Source organism: Sorex araneus, chromosome 9 (genome assembly GCF_027595985.1).
Source record: "Sorex araneus isolate mSorAra2 chromosome 9, mSorAra2.pri, whole genome shotgun sequence".
NCBI lineage: Eukaryota > Metazoa > Chordata > Mammalia > Eulipotyphla > Soricidae > Sorex > Sorex araneus.
In genome coordinates, this window is record NC_073310.1 from 35953587 (window position 1) to 35978104 (window position 24518).

Genomic DNA, 24518 nt, shown 5'->3' on the forward strand with positions numbered 1-24518 from the left:
TCAGCTTTTTAACTTTTTAAAAAATTATTTATTTATTTATTTTTTATTAATGAATCACCAAGGGGGTACAGATACAGGTTTACATATTCTCGTGCTTATGTTTCAGTCATATACAGCTTGAGTATCTATCCCTCCACCAATGCCCATCCTCCGTTGATGACCCCATTATCCCTCCCACCCACTCCCACCCCATCCCCCTCCCAACCCCGCCTCTTTGGCAGGGCATATTTGGAGTAATTTCTAAACAGAAAGTAAATAACTTCATTTTAAAAAAATATTTATTTTATTATTTTTTATTTTATTGAATCACCATGTGGAAAGTTACAAAGTTCTCAGGCTTATGTCTCGGTCATACAATGCTCAAACACCCGTCCCTTCATCAGTGACCATATTCCACCAACAAAAAAAGATAAAACAAAACAAAACAAAACAAAAACAGTATACCTCCCACCCCCAGCCCCCAACCCGCCCCCCCACCCCCGCATAGCCTGACAAATTTCACTTCCTTTTCTCTTTACCTTGATTACATTCCTTATATCAACACAAAACTCACTATTGTTGGTGGAGTTTCAACACAGAACTCACTATTATTGTTGGAGTTTATCCCCCAAGAATACAGCCCTATTAACAAGGAAACATTTGATAATTAGTTTTCCACTAATGAGAATGAAGAGATATAAAGTTGCGCGGCCACTACAGGTTTAAGATTTCTGTATTTTAGTAATTAAGTCCAGGGAGATTTAAGTTGGAAATAGCATTATTTCCCTTCCTGGAGCAGTATGGGACAAAAGCTTAGTTCACAGTCTGGACACATGGCTGCAAGCACTCGCTGGGACCCCAAGTTGTATAGCTGGCTCTGGATCCTGGTCGTTCAGCAGCCAAGCGGCTGTGCAAAGGCATGGCCACCCGGGTCGAGTCTTGGCGGAGCTCGAGCCGGCACCGACCCCGGCCCGAGACTCCAGAAAGTAAATAACTTCTGACTTTAAGAAACTCTGGATATTTTCCCCTCAATAAAGAAAAGATAGCCAGAGGTGTGACTGATTAGTTACTCACTTTGTAGACCACATAGCATGACACACTAGTGATTTGTCTTTTACTGAATACATCTGATAGCAATTCTGGTTATAAATTAAGGTGGACAACTTGGGGAGTGGGGAGATTAATTATTGATAACCATATTATTTTAAGTTTATATATCCTACTGCCTTTATATATTTTCTTATGTGTCATTTTTCTGGCAAGTAAACAAGAAACATTGGCCATTTGTTAAACAGATTTCAATGTATAAAAATTGACTAACTTTGCTGCCTAGCACACCCGAGCTAACTATGTAGATAGTATGGCACAAGAATTCACAGAGGGTGAGAATTACCCTTTCACTTTGAAATAAAGACTGGAATGTGACTTAGTTCTTTAAATTTTATATATATTTCAGACCCAGACATCCACTTTTGATTTTTCTCTCTTCATTTACTGATGTGTGGGAAAAAGGAAGCAGCCAGGTTTATTTGTGGGATAAGATTTTTTCTAAGACTTTTCTTCCTCTGTAGCTGTAAAATAAAGAAAATGTCAGTTAAAAATTATATGATAAATACAGTCCTCTGAGCACATTGCAGTATATATTGGGTTTTGCACCACATGCAGCAGTGTTCAGGGCTTACCCCTAGTGGGGCTCAGGAACCATATGTATACAAGGGATGTGCTTCTCCACTGAACTATCACTCCAACCCCAACTTTTTCTCTTTTTTTCAGTAGAGTTTGATCCTTCTAGAAAGAAATATAGTTACTTAACTCTGCTGTTTGTATTCAGAGAGCAAAAAGTATAGATCTCCCATGTTTATCTTAAAATTAGTGTGTCAGACTAATTTAACTAAAATCTTCCTAGGATGTTGGAAAGCCTACATAATATATTTATTTTAACAGATTTTACTGACTTACATAAAAATAAAACAAACAAATAAAATAAAGTGATGATCTTTATGAAAATTTTAAATTCATTAATTGTGTTTGTGTGTGTGTGTGTGTGTGTGTGTGTAGTGCATGGGGTCAAACTCTAGGTCTCATGTGCTCAGCACTGAGCTGTCTATTGTTGAAAGCTGGTTATTTTTTATTATTATATGTAGTTATACAGATGTAAAGTTAAGCTTGTTTGGTTTAAGAATTCAGGCTGGAAGTATCTAATTTTATGAATAATACTCAAATAATATTTGTAGTATGTATTAACTTGGCTTTGTGGTCTATTATGGAGAAGAAGAGTTAAAGAAGAACAAGGGAAGAGATGTTGAGTATTATAAGGTACAGAAAAGAACAATGTGAGTGAAACCCAAGATCAAAATCCCATTACCTAAGAATTTTTAAACTTGGAAACTAGTAGGCCACATGGTCATACATAGTTATTCTTCTTTCTCCCTAAGAGAAGGTGGGAGACTTAGTAGTTCCTAGATTAATCTGGTAAATAAATTAGTCAGCTTCTCAGGATGCACTGATCTTTATTTCTTTGAGTGTATATTATTTTTCTCCAGTCTCCCACCAGAAGCTTAATTCCTCAACCTTCCTATTCTTCTAACTCATTCATTTTGTTCATTCAGCAAAAGAGTTTCTGAGTATCATGTCCGTTCTAAGTACTGGAGTTTCAGCAGAAAGTAAGTCAAAGTCCAAGTCCTCCTAAATCTTGCATTTTAATAAAATTAAATCAACAAAATTAACTTAATTTTTCTATCATGAATTTTAAGTGTTCATAATTTGTGAGGAGAGTCATAATATCTACCTACCTGTGAATTACATTAAACTGCATTTAAATGCTCAGTCTCCATAGTCAAAATGATTTAAATACTCTGTTATTTCACCTTTTGAAATCTTAAATAAACTACTCTTCCTGTGTTTGTTTTCTAACTGTAAATTTGGGATAATAATTGTAATTACCACAAAGTATTGTTAAGATTAAATAAGAGTATAACAATTGTTCAGTATTGGCAGTTTTAGCAGTAATTATTCAGTTTTGGCACACTGATTTAAAATAAAATATGAGAGATCTATACTTTAAAAATTATAAGTCACATAACAAATAAAAGATGACGTTAGGAAATGAAAAATTATTTTATATTCATGGATTAGAAGAATCAACATTGTAAAAAATGACCATCTTACTTTAAATTAGAATTGTGTAGATTCAATGCAATCATCATACAAATATAGATGGCCTTCTTCAAGGACTTAATCAGTCAATGACAACATTTGTATAGGGTCATAAAACATCCCAATTAACCAAAGTCATATGAAGAAATAAGAAATTGGGAAGTTTCTCATTAACCTACTTAAAGATATAAAGCTATAGTGATCAAACAGCATGATACTGGAATAAGGATAGATCATATGACAAATAAGTTAGAATCAAGTGCCCAGAGACAAATCTCCAAATCTATAGACAATTAATTTTCAACAAGAAACATGAAATGAAGATAGCCTCTCAACAAATTGTGGATAACCACCAGTTAAGAGAAAAACTGGATCTGTACCTCACATCACAAAAGCCAATTTAAAGTGAATCAAAAACCTTTTTTATTTATCTTCTTATTAATGTGGTGAATTATGTGAATTTATTTGAATATGTTGAATCATCCTTGAATCCCTGGGATGAATTCCACTTGATCAGGGTATATGAGTTTTTGATATTTTGTTGGTTTTAGTTAGCTAAGATTTTGTTAAGGATTTTTGAATTGATATTTAGGTCCTGCTTTGGTGCAGGCTTTGGGGTGTCTGTGGAAAAGCTCAAAGTATGGTGATGGGAAGGTGTGATGGTGGTGGGATTGGTGGTGGAATATTGAATGTAATAAATTACTGTGAAAGACTATAAAAATAAAATTAAATTTAAAAAAAGAAGCACATTTTCACTTACAAGTCTACATTAAGACCAATAAAATAAGACTTTATCTCTTTCTCAGTAGGATTTTTTGGTGAAAATCAAGGGAATAATTTATAAAATCACTATTTCCTTGACTCTATAGTGAATGAGAAACAATGATATGGTTCTATCTCATAGGAACAAATAATACTAAGAAGCAATATTAGTACATATCTCTCAGATATATCATATTGCCTAATTTTAAAAAGTAGTCAGTGTCGTTTACAATAGCCAGAATCTGGAAAAAACCCGAATGCCCTAGAACGCATGACTGGTTGAGGAAACTTTGGTACATCTATACAATGGAATACTATGCAGCTGTTAGAAAAAAGGAGGTCATGAATTTTGTATTCAAGTGGATCGGCATGAAAAGTTTCATGCTAAGTGAAATGAGTCAGAAAGAGAGAGACAGACATAGAAAGATTGCACTCATCTATGGCATATAGAATAACAGAGTGGGAGACTAACACCCAAGAATCGTAGAAATAAGTACCAGGAGGTTGACTCCATGGCTTGGAGACTGACCTCACATTCTGGGGAAAGGGCAACTCAGAGAAGGGATCACCAACTATAATGTAGTTGAAAGCCATGCGGGGGAAGGGAGTTTCAGGCTGAATGAGGGCTAGAGACTGAGCACAGTGGCCACTCAACACCTTTATTGCAAACCTCAATAGCTAATTAGAGAGAGAGAACAGAAGGGGATGCCCTGCCACAGTGGCAGGGTGGGGTGGGGGGAGATGGGATTGGGGAGGGTGGGAGGGATGCTGGGTTTACTGGTGGTGGAGAATGGGCACTGGTGAAGGGATGGGTTCCCGAACTTTGTATGAGGGAAGCATAAGCACAAAAGTTTATAAATCTGTAACTGTACCCTCACGGTGATTCACTAATTAAAAATAAATAAATTAAAAAAAAAAGTAGTCAGTGTCTATAAGTCTTATTTTGCTCTGTAAAGTTTCAATTGGTCAGGCTCAGAGATTTGACATTTTTTGTTTGACATTTTTCTCCATTCAGTAAATTTATGAATTTCCTTCTCCATGAATTAAAAATAGATGCTTATGATATTTATGTATGTATTTTATACATAAGGATGCATCTACTTTATATTATGTGTGTGTGTGTGTATGTGTGTGTGTGTTTCCCCCTGAAGTGCTGGGGATGGAACCCAGGGCTCATGTAAGGCAAGTGCTCTGCTCTGCATCATCCCCAGTTTTCAGCATGTTCCAAAATGTTTTCTGGAACAGATAATATAGTTGACAATCTGCACAGAAATGGAATACACTATGGGCTTCTAAATAACAGCTTACTTTATCATGTTGCACATGACCTCCTTTCCTTTTTTCTGCAATGACATCAGAGGAATCCTTTTGTGCTTCAGATCCTATTAATGGAAGGAATCTTAGACTAGTGGGACTTGGTACCTAGAAGACACAGATTGGGTTACTAAGACAAAAGGTGATTACTACTATAATATGAATTCAAGGATGGAAGATAATGGCGGAAGTGGTTTAACTCTTAAAATATACTCCCCTTCTGGTAATGCGTGCTGAAAGTAGACTAGAGACGGAACACGATGGCCACTCAACACCCCTATTGCAAACCACAACACCCAATTGGATAGAGAGAACAAAAGGGAATACCCTGCCACAGAGGCAGGGTGGGGTGGAGGGAGATGGGATTGGGGGGTGGGAGGGATGCTGGGTTTATTGTTGGTGGAGAATGGGCACTAGGGAAGGGATGGATCCTCATGCATTGTATGAGGGAAACACAAGCACGAAAATGTGTAAATCTGTAACTATACCTTCACGGTGATTCACTAATTAAAAAATAAATAAATTAAAAAAACATACTCCCCTTCTTTTATGCCATTATTAATTACTTAAAGCATTAAAAGATTATTGTAGGGTTGGAGAGCTAATAGAGTGGGTAAAGCCCTTGCCTTGCATACAGGCTTCTCACTTTGTATCCCTGGCATTGCATATGGTACCCAGAGCATTGGTGATTCTTGTGTGCAGAGCCAGAAGTAAATTAAAGACAGCTATGTGTGTCTCCAAATCGACTCTTCTCCCCAAATTAAATTTTTAAAAATTATTGCTATTGAGGAAACATAGCTTACAATAGTGTTAATGTTATGTGTTTGGTGAACCATTGTACTGCACCTTCCCACCTTTAACAGAGTTTGTATGGGTTGGAGACTTGAAGGATGAATAATAACTTGAAGAGAATTAAGTGGATTAATTCTGGGTTTAAGAACATCATAAAGTCACAAAAGAACAGTGATGCTTAAAGAATGGCAAGCTATTTCACAAAGTTTGTATGTGATACTCATCAAGAGAATGAATGAGCTGCACTGAACTGTTTGCCTAATTTTTTACCACATTCTCTTGAGCATCACACACAAGTCTCTTTTGTAGAATGACGGACTCAAATGACGTCATTCATTAGTGCATTGAATTGAAAATTTTTCTGTGACAGGACACTGCTTGTTAATGGAATCAACAATGTGATTCAAAAACATTTTTTTTCTCCAACCTTATACAAGATCAGGTGAGGAATGGTATGTCATATTCCTGGTTGTTACTCAGTCTTAGAGAACTGTAACTTACCCTATATATAGGCAGAGAACCAAAAACGATCCCTGCTTCTTTGTTTTCTGATGTGAAACCTTCCAATGGATGTCTTTGAGACTGCAAAACAGGAGAGTTTTTAATGAAAAGACATTCTATCATAAAAAACCCTATAAATTTAAATCTGGCTCTGCTGCTTATTGACAATATGGCCTAGGGCAAGTTATTTTTTTGAATAGCTGAGTAGCTGTGAGGATCAAATGAGATAGCTTGTACTGTAAAGAGCTACTCAAAAGTAAGATTTGGTATCATTTTATTATTATTGCAAATAATTTCTCAAAAAGGAATAAACAGCAGAACAGATAAATATCACATCATTTGTGATTAAAAACAAATGGTCAAACAAGATTACGGTAAAAAATAAAATATTCCTAAGTGGAAGATATTTTTAATTCATTTTAGCATCCAACCGTTGCTTTTTTAACCAACCATTTGAAAATGTGGTAAGTAGATAGCAATATAAGAGTTGGTATGTTCAATTGTTTCAAGATCTTTAAAACCTTTCTTTTTTCAATTTTATTTAATATTTTAGGTTAGTTACTTGAAAAATGTCTCATTCTTAAATTGAAAGAGAATACTTAAAGTGAATGTCAGTCTTTTTTTTAAGGTTATGCTACATTAATCCTGCTCAACAAAATAAAATATTTGTTTCATGCTATGCATATATTTTCCAATAAAAAACTTTGCAAAGCAAATGTCAGTATAGAAATTATTTTGATTCAAACTAGAATGTGGTAAGACATGGAAACTGAAGGATTATACTTTTGGAGAAAGTGAAATTAGCATTTATAGAGTATCTATTATGCATTTGGGATATTTACCATTTAATCTGTATAAAAACTCAGGAATTTTTCAGAATCAATAAGTAAATTTATTAAGAATAAACCTATTTCTGTCATAGTCAATATTTTTGCCTCTCTTGCCTGTCAGTCTATATTTTGAGGGAAAACTACCTGGAAAGAAAGGCAAGGCTTATGAAAATAGTTTCATTGTTGAAGTATGAAATCTTACCACTAACTATTCATACAATTAGTACATATTACTATATTAAATAAAGTTGATAGTATAAAAGAATAATGATATAAATATTAATGAACCCATTGCTCTGATTTATAAAGTGGAATAATTCCCTTTATTTTTTGTTTTGTTTTATTTTGGGGACACACCCTGCAGTCCTCAGTGCTTACTCCTGGTTTTGAACTCAAGGATCACTTCTGGCGGGACTCAGAGGGATCATTTGGGGTGCCCCGGATTGAACTCTAGTCATATAAGACAAGTTCTCTGCCCACTCTATTTAACTTTATATTCTTTGGCCCCTGTCCTTTTCATCTGCCATCTAACATGATGTTTAAAAGGAATTTTGTGCTCTTAACTCTGTTTTTGCTTTTTACAGTTTTACTTTTTGTGCTTTTTCATTGTTTTGAACTAAAACAATATTTTAGTTTTGCCTCTACTTGACTTTTGTACAGAGTTATGTATGTATATCTCATGATATTCACAATAAGCAATAGAAAATAAATTATCTACCATCTGTCTGTAGCAAGCAGGTTTGAATGGTGGTGGGAAAATTTGAAATAATGGTGGTGGGAAGGTGTAACGGTGGTGGAATTTGTGTTGAAATATTAAATGTAATCAATGTGAACAACCGTATGAAAATAGAATTTAAAATTAAAAAAAAATAAACATGTGGGGCTGGAGCAATAGTACAGCGGGTACAGCATTTGCCTTGCACGTGGCCAACCCGGGTTCGATTCCCAGCATTCCATATGGTCCCCTGCACTCAGGAGTAATTCCTGAGTGCAGAGCCAGGAGTAACCATTGAGCATTGCCCAGTGTGACCCAAAAAGCCAAAAAAAAAAAAAACCCATATATTCTTGAGTTTTCCAGGTGTATATTAAGTTGATTATGTCTTTGTTTTTTATCCAGTAAAATTTTCAACTTTGCTGGATAATGTTATGTCATTTCCCATAGTGTTTCTACAGTTTCCACTTTTTGCACCATTATTTAGTATTCTGAATTTTTCCATACACATTAAGCCTGGTTATTATAATTCTTTTGATATTTGCTAATCTGGTAGCCATAAAACATTATGTAATTTTTATAATTTATAATAAATTCAGACAACTATTCATGTGTTTAAGTTTTCTTTTGTGACATATTAGAGAATTTAACTACTTAAAAAAAAGGCTACATTTTCTTTTACTTGTGGAGAACACTTTTCCTATATTTTCTACTAATTCTTTGATGGTTACAAAAGTAGGTAGAAAGGTAAGGTAGGTGTTTGCAGGTAACTTTTATCATGGTTCATATACACACCAGGATATCCTAAGTTAGCATTAGACAGAACTGAAAGAAGAATGTTTAGGGAAACAGAGAGTTTGACTTGTAGTGGAACATGCTAACTTGTAAATTAGCAATGTGAGATCACTTTAGAAAGGTATGTTTGTGTTATTTTGTGGAAGTTCATGAGAAAATTTATTTTAATTAATTAGTGCCAGATTTTAGATTTAAGGTTGATGCTATATTTATCCTTTATAGGCATTATAAATAAACAGAATAAACAAAAATTGTGTTTTTCTCTCTTCATAGTAAGAAAGTGTCTATAATAGGCAAAGTAATACCAAAGGTATCAGTACCCTTGTTCCCCACATGCAGCTTGAGAATGTTTTATTATTTAGCAAAATGGACTTTGCAAATGGGATTAAGGTTCGAAAACTTGAGACACAGTATCCTGGTATGTCCAGCCTATTAATAAGAATCTTTAAAAGCAGAGGGACATGACTGGGTCAGAGAGACATGACTTCAGAAGAAAGGTCTAAAATAATATATTTCTAATTTTGAAGATGCAGAAAAGAGTCAGAAACTAAGGAATAATATTTTCCCCTAGAACATCTGCAAAGAAGCATAGTTCTAACATCACCTAATTTTAACCCTACAAGACATTGTTCAGACTTTTGACCTAAAGAAATATATATATATTTTTTCTTTTTGGGTCACACCCGGCAATGCACAGGGGTCACTCCTGGCTCTGCACTCAGGAGTTAACCCTGGCGGTGTTCAGAGGACTGTATGGGATGCTGGGAATTGAACCCGGGTTGGCCATGGGCAAGGCAAATGCCCTACCTGCTGAGCTATCACTCCAGCCCAAGAACTATAATTTTTAAAAATTATCATTCAAGAACATTTGTAGCAGAAACATTAAACATATATGGTGTGGATATATCTGAATCCAGAAAAAGAAAAATTAACTATTTATTTTTATTTTTATTTTTTAAAAAACTACCTTGGAAGAAGAAAGAGACTTGAAAAACTTAAAATCATGTTCCACTTCAAAAGCCTTGGGGGGTGCACGTTTAAAAAGCAAGGACATTGAGCTCATTTTTTTCCATCTGTGTACAATGATAAAAGAAAAACTGTTATACACAAACCCACATCTTTTGTTCTTTGCCACTAAAAGGTATCCATTATGCCTTTTTTCCTTTGGATCCCCAGATTGTCTGGCTCCCACGTTACCAGTCTAAATTTAATAAACTAATTCTGAATTTTATTTTATACCCCGTGGCATTCCATGTTTACCTTTATGGAAACCATACTTTTTTTTAAAATTAAGCTCCAACATTCTGTATCATTTAATTCATTCATAGTCACAGGAATGGGAGGAATCTCTATAATAGAAATAAGAAAATCTTTGGTATTAAAAAATGCATATTTTTTTGTGAGTAGGGTGGTTTCAACTATAGTTAAAGAGTACTTTTTCTTAAGAGTAAGAATTTTAGAGTTCTTACTTCTTTTAAACACATTTTAATAAGAATTAAATAAGAATGAAAGTGTGTTTAAAAGATTAAAAGTACAGGGATCCTCTGCGCCTAAAGACTTTGATTCCAGAGACCTAACACTTTCGGGCATCCAGCGCAGCTTCTAATAACAATGCACTGGGACTGCGAACTGGGCTTCAACTCTGTGCTGCCCGGGGGTGGATTTTTTTTCCTCCCCACCCTGTCTTCCTGCACGGAAAATGGTGGTGGCGGCAAAACGGAGGCGGCAGCAACCACATGGCAGGTGCCATCTTAAGAATCCTAACCCAGAGGTACTCGATTTCTACACTTGGGGCTCCCAGGGACTCATGGGAAGGGGGTGTAACCGGCACGCCCTTGGCCCAGATAAATTCGGAGCTGCTGAGCGGGAAGTGGATCCTCTGCGCCTAAAGACTTTGATTCCAGAGACCTAACACTTTCGGGCATCCAGCGCAGCTTCTAATAATGCGCTGGGACTGCAAACTGGTCTATGCAATTTCTGGTAGAATTTTCCCTGGACTTTATACAGAAATCCAAAACTGACTTAACATCTATAATTGTCAGCTATGTGAAACGGTTCTTTTTGAACAGGTCTGACTTGTGGGGGAAACTCCAAATAATAACAGTAAGTTTTTGTTGAAATATTGAAGGTTATTAATGTAGCAGCCACCTCTCTGGACTGTGAACTAAGCAAAAGCCCCACGCCGGCCATTGCGGCATGGCATACACCGTACTATGAGGCGTGGGATGGGGGATGAGGGTGAAAAAAAAAAAAAGGGAAAAGGAAAAAGGAAAAAAAACAGAAGAGTTATGCACTTGTAGCAGTGGGGCTCAATATCTCTTCATTCCCAGCAATGGAAAACTAATTATCAAATGCTTTCTTGGTAGTAGGTCTGTCTCTCTTGGGTAGAAACTCCAACAACTATAGTGAGTTGTGTGTTGAAATATGGAATGTAATCAAGGTAAAGAGAAAATGAAGTGAAATTCATCAGTTATACTGTAGGGGGTAGGGGGTGGGGGCGGGGGGTATACTGGGGGTTTTGGTGGTGGAATATGGGCACTGGTGAAGGGATGGGTGTTTGAATATTGTATAACTGAGACATAGACCTGAGAACTTTGTAACTTTCCACATGGTGATTTAATAAAAAGTTTTAAAAAAAATAAAAGATTAAAAGTACAATCCTTCATGTGGAATGGTTATAGAAGACAAATTTTGCTGCTGAAAAGGCATATTTGTTAACTTATATCTTAATGTAGATGGTATATTATATTTAAAATGCCATCACTGTCATCACTGTCATCCTGTTGCTCATTGATTTGCTCGAGCGGACATAAGTAACATCTCCATGTGAGACTTCTTGTTACTGTTTTTGGCATATAGGATATGCCACGGGTACCTTGCCAGGCTCTGCCATGGGGGTGAGATACTATTGGTAGCTTGCAGGGCTCTCCGAGAGGGACACAGGAATCGAACCGGGGTTGGCTAAGTGCAAGGCATATGCCCTACCCGCTGTGCATTTAAAATGTCAATTATATCATATTGTTTTAACTTCTATATCTGTCATTAATATCTGTTATTTCTGCTTGAAATATTCGTATTGATTTTTTATTTGATTCCACAAATGTCTTTTTGGTGGTAATTTTGCATAAGTATTAAATGAGGAATGTAAAAATTTTCTTGGTGAACTTTACCACATCTTGATGAGTCTTGGTTCTATAACCCTGCCTCTAACATTTCAACCAGACTTTTCCAATTTTTCTCTAACTCACCAGCAAAAACATTTCTTTAATATTTAAATAATTTTTGTCTATCATGAAACCTTTGTTGATTATTCTCAAATTTCTCCTGTTCTTATATAAATTTTGTATGGCTTATCATTCTTACTGATGTTTATATTCAGTTATTCCACCTTTGTGTTAGGCAATGGTATTGAGTTCTCCTCAGCTTTGATTCACTTGAGATTTCCCTCAGATCTTAGACCAGAATTATTTGACTGTAGGCCACATGGCCTTATGTAGCTCCTAGAGTATCCGGGGTCACTGCTGAAAATCATCTAAATGTAGATAGGGTGGGACATAGCACCAGACTAGGGGATTCAGAGAGGTCATAAGAAGAAAAGAAGTCAAAAGTATCCCACAGATGAAAAATGTGGAGAAATTTAACTCCAGCTGTATCACCCCATTCAAATTTTTAGAATTTCTGGAATGACACCTCACACTTTACTCCACTGATAGACCAGGAGTAGCACACCATGTTGTATGGGATATAAAGCCTAAGGCAACCAATATCAATTAAGAAAATATTAGGGATATTTTAATGGGATATAAAGCCTAAGGCAACCAATATCAATTAAGAAAATATTAGCACACAAGGCTTAACTTGTAACAACATGTTAGCAATCTCTTATATGAGGGCTTAATTGCTTCAGGGTGATAAACCACAGTCTTCACACACTGTCATATTTAATGATCACTGTCATCTTGTCGTTCGTCAATTTGCTCAAGAGGGCACCAGTAACATCTCCATTGTGAGACATGTTGTTACTGTTTTTGGCATATTGAATATGCCACGGTGAGCTAGCCAGGCTCTGCCCTGTGGGTGGGATACTCTCTGTACCTTGCTGGGCTCTCCAAGAGGGACAGAGGAATCAAAGCCGGGTTGGCCGCGTGCAAGGAAAATGCCCTACCTGTTCTGCTATCGCTCCAGTCCATTTAATGATCATTAACCTAAAAATTTACAAAATCCAATGATTTTTTTCCTATTATTTTATATGACCTGACTGCCTTGCCTACAAATATCACCTCTCTATTACTTACTATTCTCTTCTTTTATATTATTTGTTTGTTGTTTTCTTTCAACCTGTTGGGTGTTTAATTTCATTATTTTTAAGATTTATTTATTTATTTTTATTAAAATATTGTGATTTTCAGTTATATACAATACAGTTGTTGTAAGCATACAATGTTCCAACACTAATCCCACCACCTTCCCTGTTCCCCAGTTTCCCATTTCCCTGCCTGTATTATTGGAAGGCACATAACAAATTGACTTCACATTGAATGGGAAGTGGAATTATAAGAAAATATATCAAAGCGTCAATTTGTAATGAATGGTTTCTATAATTTTAATCATGTAAATGAAGAAATTTGAATCATATAATACAATGATTCAATCATATAATACAATGAATCATATAATACAATGATTCAGGCATATATAATATAATGCCTATTCTCATTTACACAAATAAGTTTTCATTAAATTTTATTTTGTATTTGGGTATTGTAGTAACCATCATGTCTTTCCTGTAATCAATAAAAGTAATTTTAAAAATCTGTGCTAATATATTTTGGAATTTATTAGATATAGATGAAGTCTACAACTGTAAAAAGTAGTAGAAGTGAAGAGCACTAAGAAAATTTAAAGGAGGAGAGATGCCTCCAGACCCCACACAAGGCTGAGTCTTATCCAGGACACCCCGAAGAGGAGCCAGTGAGCCCACCACCTGCCCAAACAGAGCTCTGGCAGCCAAAACTTCGTAACCCAATTGCCACCAGGCTCGTGGCTGAGCTCCACAAACTCGGATAAACCTCAATCAGAAATGAATCTGTTGAAAAACTCAGGTATGCGGGTTTTGTGACCAAAATGGGTCTCATGGGTCAGGAATAGGTGACCTCTCTCCATTACACTTTTCTTCCTGGACCGTGGCAGTCAGAAAATAAATTGAACTGCCTCTGGTGCCGTATAAGCTCATTAACTGGCCATGATCCAGATTTACTTTACTCATAAGTAAATCTCAAAAGAGATCAACAAGATGCGGATATGCTTCCAGACCCAAAGCCCACCATCCAGTTAAAAATTTAACTCCAGCTGTATCACCCCATTCAAATTTTTAGAATTTCTGGAACGACACCATGTTGTATGGAATGTAAAGCAGAAGGCAACCAATCTCAATTAAGACAATATTAGCACACAAGGCTCAACTTGTAACAACATGTTAGCAATCTCTTATATGAGGGCTTAATTGCTCCAGGGTGATATAACATAGTCTTCACACACTTTCTTCTAAGGAAAACTTTTTTGATCATTTTTAGCAAATTATTCATAATAACCAACATAAAATAATTTAGGGCCTGCTATTAAGGCAGTCTTGGGTGGTGGTTGGGAAAATTGGAAATAATGGTGGTGGGAAGGTATAATGGTGTTTGGATTGGTGTTGGAATATTCAATGTAAGAAATCAATGTGAACAACTTTATAAAAATAAAAGCAATTAAAAAATTTAAAGGGGAAATCTGAACATGCATATTAAAGTACAAAGTGTTTTATTCTAAGAAAGGGAATATTATTTTTATACTAGAGAAAATATTTTATTATAGACATTGCTTAAGTACACAAAAGTAAGATATTACAATAAAAACTTTATGGATATAAAACTAATAAGACATAGAACATTAAATACAAATGAGATGTTAATTCATTCTTGAAAATGTGCAAAATTTCTTAGCAAGCTAGGAGTAATGTATCTTTCTTAATCTAGTAGAGGGCAACCATAACCACCATCAGTGAGCACCATACTCCATGCCACATGATGGGGAGTTTCTCCTGTCCTTTAAGGGATCTCTTTTAACACTTCTTGAAAAACTGGTTTCAAGGCTATTAATTTCCTAAGATGTAGCCTGTCCATAATCTGTATAGTTCCTTCAAATCTGGATAATAATGTAGCTGGACAATGTATTCTTGGTGAGATGTTCATTTTCTTGAATATTTGTCCTATAATATCCCATATTCTTCTGGCTGGTAGGGTCTCATTTGATAGATCTACTGTACATATTATGGGATTTCCTTTGTATTTAAGTTTTTAAAAATTTTTTTAATTGACTCACCATGAGATATAGTTACAAAGCTTTCATGATTGAGTTTGTCAGACAATGATCAGACACCCATCCCCCCACCAGTGTACATTTTCCACTACCACTGCCTTTTTTGATATTTGATCTTTCTTCATTCAGTATATTTTTCTTTGGATTACATCAAGTACTATAGAACTGAGCCTATTGATATGGTTGAGGAGGCCAGGACTAGCCAAAAGGGAGGGAACTCCACCTGCTCCCATTGTGAAAAGGTCTCAGAGTTTTCAGTCAAGGTATCAATCTTACCTGAAACACCATGGCAGTGTGCAGAAACTCTTTTCAACAATTTTCATTGATTTCTTTTCCATGGTCAGTTCTCTACAATTGTTTCTTGATTTTTTTTTCTTTTTTTTTTTTTAAAAAAAACCTTTTTAATTAATTCTGGTTCTGTTATTTACAATACTATTTATGATTTTCCATGTACATAATTTTAATTTCTCTTTTAGTTTTATGCTTTTATATGTAATTTATTCATTACAAAAGGCATTACTATTCTGATGATACAAAAATGTATATAGTTCTGACCTCTTTTGGAATCTCTAGTCAAGTCTACCTCAGTGTTCATTAAATAGCTCCATTTTATGTATCCTAGAAGCATCTTAAACTTAATCCATTTTAAAAAAAACTCAATTTTCCTCAGACTTATAGAAAGTGCTTGTTTATGGTGTCACAGTGATTTCTACAAAGTTCAAATTCTTTTACATTTTATAGTGTTGAGCCACTTAATAGATAACACAGCGCTATGGCCCTTATAGGTTTTTACTTTTACTTTATCTTCTAACTTGCCCTCTCTGTTTTGCTTCCTGAACTTTAAATCTCCAAAAGATATCACATTATTTTATTCTTTAGTGCCTTTGCTTTGGAAATTTCGTCTTTGGCCTTCTTTCCTGAATGAAATTCCATTTATCCATCTGATAAATGGATAAGTCCTAAGAATTAAGTGTCCCTAGCAGTATTACCGTACTGAGTTTATTAGATTATTATGGACAGTTTCTGGGCATTTTAGTTTGAAGTATTCATATTCAACAATGTTAGAGCATGATAAAAGTTGAATTCTTTTCCTCTCATATAAATAAAATTTAATATTCTTACCTTTGGGGTGGGGGCGGCAAAAAGTTGTGCACAGGGCTTCACCCTGCTTGGTTCTTGGCAGTTCTTTTTGGTGCTGGTTGGGGGGGGGGGGGTCATATAGTGACAGTGATTAAACCCAGAGCTCCTGCATGCAAAGCATATGCTCCAGCCTATTAAACTATGACCCATTAATAGTATTACCTTTGCTGATCAAATATCAAAGGATATTCATAGGTTTGCTTCTTTGTAAATTTGTTTTCTTCTTTTATTTCTATGGGATATTCATTAATATCACAAGGCAATATAAAATCTTGTGTCAGCGATGTGTCAAAGTTCCTTCTCTGTCCAAAGTATCCACAGTAGTGACCATTGAGTGCTTGCCAGAGTCTGAGGAAAGGCAAAAGTAGGGAGAGACTGTAACTGGAATCCAATAGATGTTACTCTATTACTTAACTCTTACTTATCTCTTTAGATAATGTATACAGCTCTTTAACTGATCATTATGGGATTCTAAATTTGAATCTAGGACACATTATAATAAGTGCATGAAGGTCAGACAACAAAATATAACTAGTTGAAATTCAAACGTATGATCACTTGTATCACTTGTAGTCCCGTTTATCTTTGATTTGCTCGAGCGGGCGCCAGTAACATCTCCATTTGTCCCTGTTGCGAGCTAGTGTAGCCCAATGATACCTGCTCACTCCAGGAACAGAAAGAGCCTCAAATCGTTCACTCAGCGATTTGACGAAGAAATCTGACCATCTAGTTGGTGGGCGGCCACGAGGTCTTCTGACGTCCCGTGGAATCCAGTCTGTAACAGCTCTAGTCCAACAGTTGTCTCTGAATTGCATTATATGACCGGCCCATCTGATTTTTGATGCCTTGGCAAACGAGACGGCATCCCAGATTTTTGACCATCGATGGAGGTCAGAACTCCTCTTCAACGCTCTTGAAGGCATTCCACATTGCTCTCTTCCTCCTGCGCAGTTCTGGCACCAAGTCATTCCTCATGTTGATTTCTCGACCCAGGTACACATAGCTGCTGCATTCGGAGATGCTTGTTCCGTTGAGAGCAAATGGAGCTTCTGGGACCAGTTTATTTTTTATGAGCATCGTCTTGTTGAGATTCAGCTGCAATCTGACCTTTCCACACTCGTGGTCGAAGTCGGCCAGCATTTGTGCCGCTTGGCTAATGTTTGACGTTATGAGAACGATGTCACTACCAAAGCGGAGGTGGTATAATTGCCAACCGTCTATCCTCACTCCCATTCCTTCCCATTCCAGGTGTCGCATGATGTTCTCAAGGGCGGTACTGATGAGTTTCGGTGAAATGGTATCACCTTGTCGCACCCTTCTCTTTACATCAATGATCAATTTAGTGTGAACCATGGTAACACCTCTAAGGGGAATTGGAGGCCACCCTAAAAGCCTTTGTCCCTCTCGGAGAGCCTGGCAAGCTACTGAGAGTATTGAGCCCGCACGTCAGAGCCTAGCAAGCTACCCATCTCGTATTCGATATGTCAACAACAGTAACAACAATTGGCCTCATTCACCTGTAACCGAGAGAGCCCCCAATATGGCAGCGTTAAGAAAGATAAGCAAAGAGAGGCTGAAAAAATCTTGGGGATGAACTAGACTGCCAAAACGAACAAAGACTAAGATGATTGTCTGTACTTTCAACGCACAGTTGCTGGCATCAGAAGCATCCATTGAAAACCTGATGGTGCAAACGCAGAAAATCAAGTACGATATCATTGGTCTGACCGAAAAAAAGAGACATCAATCACATCATGCCATTTTCAACACTGGAGAAGAATTGTTCCTCGGAACATGCGACAACAGAGGCGTTGGTGGTGTTGGTGGCGTTGGTGTCCCTGTCAACACAAACTTGGCCATGAGCATCAATTCATTTGAAGGCCTAACAACCCGAATTGGATGATTACGCTTGAATAGATTTGGCTCATTGCCTGCAGTTTCTATCTTCATCGTCTATGCACCAACTTCTAACTACGATGAAGAAGAAATTGAGAGGTTCTACATGGAACTGGAGAAGTTCTATAAAGAAGAACACACCTTCTACAAGATCATTGCAGGTGATTTTAATGCCAAGATAGGTCCTAGAAGGTCTCCTGAAGAATTCCGCATTGGGACACATGGCCTAGAATGAAAGGATCAGGGTGAGAGACTGTCTGAATTCATCATGTTGACCAAGACCATCCATGGTAACTCACAGTTCCAGAAGGCCAAATCTAAATGCTGGACATGGGAGTCTCCCGGTGGACAGTTCCACAATGAAATTGACCACATCATATTCAATCAAAGGTTTTGCCTGATCGATGTCGCTGTTGTCCCAAAATTCCAAACGGGATCGGACCACCATCTCCTTTGTGCAAAATTCTACTTCACAGAGCGGGGAGAAAAGTCTGCAAAATTTAAGTCTAAGAAGACAACTCCCAGAATGACCATCAACTGGGAGCTCTTTGGCTCTATTGCAGCAACGTGGGACGATGCTGTCCTTGACAAAATCAATGAGGAATATGATCGACTGGTTCAGCACCTCCATGTCTGTGCAAAGAATGCCGAGAGTGAGAAAGCCACAAACAGACGCCTGTCTTCGGAAAGTCTCGAGCTCATTCATCAACGTGGTTTGGCGCGAGCCTCAGGCAACCACAAGCTAACATTCAAGTTCACAAAGCTGTGCAGAGATGCGATAAAGGAAGACCTCAAAGAGAGAAGAGCAGCAGTGTTGGCCAGTGCAGCAGAAGCCAGGAAAAGTATTCGAAGTGCTCACCTGTCCTTCGCCAACTACAAGACAAAGATGACTGCCCTCCGATGTCCCGATGGATCACATCCTCCAGAAAGGCAATGGAGAAAATTATTCACGACTTCTACTCTTCTACTCAGATCTCTTTGACAGCCATGTCCACCTGCCCACATACCAAATTCTGCAGGATGGACATGTCATTCCCAACGTCCTCCCTTCTGAAATCTGGCATGCCATTTCGCTGGTAAAGACGCGAACAGCACCTGGTCCGGACAAGGTCAGACCCGAACACCTGAAGAATCTGCCGCCAGTACTAATCAATACCCTGGCCTGACTCTTCACACGCTACCTGTCTGAATGCAAGGATCCGTCCCAGTGGAAAACCAGTAGGACTGTTCTGTTGTACAAGAAGGGAGACTTCCACGACATCGGCAACTATCGCCCAATCTGCCTGTTGTCTGTTGTCTACAAGTTGTTCACTTATGTCATCCTGAATAGAATAGGCAGAACACTAGACGAAGGACAACCATGCGAGCAAGTCGGGTTCCGAAGAGGATTCAGCACGATAGACTATATCCACACAGTGACCAAACTCATTGAAGTTTCGAGAGACTTCAAGATGCCTCTCTGTCTAACATTCATTGACTTAAAGAAGGCCTTCGATTCTGTTGAGACTGAGGCGGTCGTCGAAGCCTTGGTCAAACAGGGCATTCAAACTCAGTATATCAAAATCCTCCGTGAGCTGTATTGTGGATTCACCACCAGGATCTCACCATTCAACGGATGATAATTTGGGGGAAATATTAATTTAAATCAGTAATTATGATACCCATTCATTAAAGTTAGAAAATTGGAAACATGCTTTTAAGTATAAGACTATTTTTCAAGCTTATCAGAACTTGTCCTAACTATTAATACAAAAACTAAGCTATAGAATTGATCATATATTAACTATATTTTATGCTTAAGTAATCATCAGCAGAATTTGTGAAACAATATACCTACTGATGCTTTACTATTACTTTCTGTCAATATCCATCAATAATTCCTACATATTGGGAGAAAGTAACAGCATATTAATTCTTAAAACTGAATTCTGAAATAAAATTCTGAATTCTGAAATAGAATGTCAAAAGTAGCTCTTGTGTATTCAAGTGTTTGCCTTTCATGTTGGTTCAATATCCAACATTGTATAAGGTCTCCCAGCCTTTCTAGGAGTGATCCCTAAGCACAGAACCAGAGGTAAATTCTGAGCACCACCGAGTGTGACCCAAACAGATGAGGAAAGAAGTGGCTCATATTTATTCATATGCATTATTTTGCCAACAATTCACTTTGAGAGGTGAATTACTCAAGTGGTTTAAAGCAACAAAGTAATAAAAGGATGTCATTAGCAAAAGAGTATGTTCTCTCTATTTGTTTAGTTTATTTTTGGTTCATACCCCTGTTGCTTAGAGGCTACTCTTGGTGTTTTTCTCGGGAGTTTCTCCTGGCAGAGCTCAGGAAGCCATGGGGTGCCAAGGATCAGACCTGCATGCATGCAACACATCCTGTGCTCTATATTTTAGGGAATGATAAAATAGTATTTTTGATCTTTCTTTAATGTATTGATTTTTATCACAGAGCTGTAATGACACAACCAGGGGGGGCACAAGTTTAATGAATCAAGAACAGATTTTGGAAAGTGCAAGTATTTTCCAAGATCAAAGAAGCAGACTGAGAAACATCCAGTTAGGACTTTTTACCTCCAACAGGGTCCAGAGAACTTAACATGAATATCTTTAAAGTCTTAAATACACAAATTCTTCAGAATATATTAATGACATTACCTGATTAGAATCTTCAATAATTAGACTTTTTCTTTCAACACAAAAGATAAGCAAAAGTTTAGCTCTAGCACAATTATAATTTTTTTCTGGGCCATACCTACCTCTACTCAGGCATTATTCCTAACTCTGGGCTCAGGGATCACTTCTTGTGGTGCTTGGATGACTATACATTGTGCTGGGCGTTGAACCAGGTTTGACTGCATTCCTAAGGCAAGGATCTTTGCATGTGTACTATCTCTCTGGCTCTTAAAATTAATTTAGCATCACAGATAGAGTCAGGCACTTGCAATTGTGAAGCCCCAACTACCCCCTAAGTCTTAATAGCATTAGTTTCTTAGAAACATGAATTGCCTGGTAATTCTGGGTCTGCTCAAATTTGGCACCATAGCTTGAGCCAGGCACTTGCTTGTAAGTGTCCTGATTACCCCTAGGCCCTTTCCCCATGAATACATTCACCCAAAAGAAGATGAAAAACCATCCAAGGAAGAAAAAATTAAAAATAATAAAGAAATCATAAGTGATACATAAAACAGCATGAGGAGAAAACAACATTTTAAATCATAGAGGCTATCGGAGGAAAACAAGAGGAAATAATAGGCAAGTCCCAACTGAACAGTTAAAAGCCGAGATTTAGAAGGCTTAGAGAGACCCAAGCAAAATAAACTCAGGCAGCATGCAAGACAAAATATAATTAAATGGCAAAAATAAAAGAATTCTAAATGCACCAAAAGATAGAAGAAACGACTCAGAACAGGAAAGCTTCATAAAACTACTAGCAGATCTCACAACAGAAACTCTATGGACCTGAAGAAAGTGGAATTTTGCTTGCTTTTTTTTGGGGGGGCTACATCCAGTGGTGCTTAGGGCTCTGTACTCAGGGATTATTCCTAGATGTTGTTCAGATCAAACCCAGGTCAGCCGTATGCAAGACAACACCCTACCTACTGTACTATTGCTCTGGCCCTTAGACATACAGTTTGGAATGAGAATAAGCTTAAATCCATAATATTATACTAGCTAAATTATCACTGAGATTTGAAAGATGAATTTGAAGATTTGAAGTTTTTCAGACAAAACAGGCACTTCAAGAAGTAGCTAATGAGAAATTTATCAGTTATGCAGGTGGGGTGGGGGATTTGGGGGGTGGGGGTGGGAGGTATATTGGGTTTTCTTTCTTTTTTTTTTTTTGGTGGTGGAATATGGGCACTGGTGAAAGGACGGGTGTTTGAGCATTGTATAACTGAGACATAAGCCTGAGAACTTTGTAACTTTCTTCATGGTGATTCAATAAAATAAATTTTATAAATAAATAAATAAATAAAACCAGAGAAAACAAATAAAAAACAAGTAGCTAATGAACTTATATAAAAGCAAAAGAAACTCAAATTATAAATAACAAGATACCTAAAGAAGTATAAAGTGTGAAGTGGGGGGTTTTAGATAAGTCTCAATATTTGCTTTCTTTCATTTAAAAATAATCTATAAGCATAGGGCTTTAGATGCAAACTTCTTTGTGACATCAACACTGAAATACTTAGGAAAAATAACTGGAAAATAAAAACTGATCACCATGCAAAAGAAGCTATCAAAGTAGAAAGGATAGAATAAGATATATTTAAAACCAACAGGGAAATAGCATAACACCTAGAACAGATATATTTATATCTATAATTTCACTTTATTAGTAGTCTGATATCACCTAACAAAATACATTTATATCTATAAGTTCACAATACCAATGGCCTGATATCACCAAAAAAATGGCAATGCAGTAAAGGGGTCGATCATAAAATGAAAGCCAAACTTTTGCTGTTCACAGAAATACACATGGACTTTAAAGAGTAACCTCAGGGTTCAAGAGAGCTTAGCAGATAGGTTGCTTGCCTTGCATTCAACCCAGGTTTGATCCCCAGCATCTCATATGGCACTGCTGAGCACCTACAGGAGTAATTTCTCGGTATAGAATCAGGAGTGACCCTTGAGCACTGCCAGGTGTGGCCCCAAAACAAAAATTAAGAAATGAAGATTAGCATCAGTTCAAAGCAAAACATTGGAAAACAAGCAAGACATTAGTGGTGTCTGCTAGAGCAAATCGATGAACAACAGGACGACAGTGCTACAGTGCTACTTAATAGTCTCTGAATTGAAATGTGATCACCCCCCCACAAAAATAATATATCTCTCCATATATGTGTTTTGGGGGGTCGGTGTGGGAAGAAACATAGCAAGAGAAAAACAAATGGTCAAAGTCATTGAAACTGAAGATTTTTGTCAATCAAATTTGAGAATGTGCTTAGTAGGGCATTAGTGGAAGGAAGAGAAATCTCTGGTTATAGATCTGGTGTTGGAATGATGTATGCATGAATGGTGTGAATATTCATGAATGACCAACATTAACTCATGATGAAAATCCTTAACAAAATATGGGTGGATAATGCCAAAAATGAAAGAGAGAGAGAAAAAGAGGAGAGGAAGAAGAAGAGAAGAAGAGGAAGAAGAAGAGAAGAAGAGGAAGAAGAAGAAAAAGGAGAAGAAGAAGAAGGAGAAGAAGGAGAAGAAGAAGAAGAAGAAGAGGAAGAAGAGGAGGAAGAAGAAGAAGAGGAGGACGAAGAAGGAGGAGGAGGAGGAGGAGGAGGAGAAGAAGAAGAAAAAGAAGAAGAAGAAGGAAGTGGAAGTAAGAAGAAAGAAGAATGAAGAAGAAAGAGGAGATGAAGAAGAAAAAGAAGGAAAGAAAGAGGAGAAAAAGAAGAAGAAAGAAGAGGAAGTAAGAAGAAAGAAGAAAGAGGAGGAGAAGAAGAAGAAGAAAAAGAAGAAAGAAAGAGAAGAACAAGAAGAAGAAGAGGAGGAAGGAGAAGAGGAAGAGGAAAAAAGAGAAGAGGAGGATGAAAAGGAGGAGGAGAAGGAGGATGAGGGGGCAGAGAGGAAGAAGAAAAGAAGAGGAAGAGGAAGAAGAAAGAGAAGAAGGAGAAACAGAAACAGAAGCAGAAGCAGTAGAAGAAGAAACAGAAGCAGAAGAAGAAGCGAAATAAAGAAGAATAAGATGATGACAAAGAAAGAAGATGATGAAAAAAGAAGAGAAGAGGAAGAGAAAGAATAAGATGATGAAAAAAGAAATAAAAGGAAGAAGAAAGAAGAAGGAGGAGAAGGAGAAAAAGAAGAAAGAAGAAGAAGAAGAAGAAGAAGAAGAAGAAGAAGAAGAAGAAGAAGAAGAAGAAGGAGAAGAAGGAGAAGGAGAAAAAGAAGGAGAAGGAGAGAAGGAAGAAGAAGGAAGAAGAAGAAAAGGAAGAAGAAGGAAGAAGAAAGAAAAAGGACTAACCGCTAAATGCAGAGCCAGGGATAACCCCTGAGCATCACTGGGTGTTACCCAAAAAACAAAACGTTGTTATTCACCAATTTAACTCCCTAAAGAATATTCCTGGCATTTTAATAAATCTATATAGCAATTTTGGTAGGATAGTCATTTTGATGGTGTTGATTCTTCCAACCCATTTACATGAATTATTTTTCCATTGCCTTTGCTCTTTTTTTTCTCTTTCTTATAATTGTCATGATGTGAATCTCTTGCATTTTTTAAGTTGATTCCTAGGTACTTGAGGTTTTTAAACAAAAATTTGAGTGGA

At 36.9% G+C, this 24518-nt stretch overlaps 1 protein-coding gene across 1 annotated transcript in view; it reads right to left on the reverse strand.

The window, feature by feature from the left end:
• Positions 1-1466: 1466 nt before the first annotated feature.
• WDR64 (WD repeat domain 64) overlaps positions 1467-24518 on the reverse strand; it is a 144439-nt gene continuing 121387 nt past the window's right edge. The window contains exons 26-30 of the mRNA XM_055117874.1: positions 16504-16689; positions 9809-9914; positions 6505-6585; positions 5206-5319; positions 1467-1550 (exon numbers count right to left, since the gene is read on the reverse strand). Of these exons, the coding sequence (XP_054973849.1) occupies positions 1467-1550; positions 5206-5319; positions 6505-6585; positions 9809-9914; positions 16504-16689 (571 nt within the window). The remainder of the gene's footprint in view (positions 1551-5205; positions 5320-6504; positions 6586-9808; positions 9915-16503; positions 16690-24518) is intronic.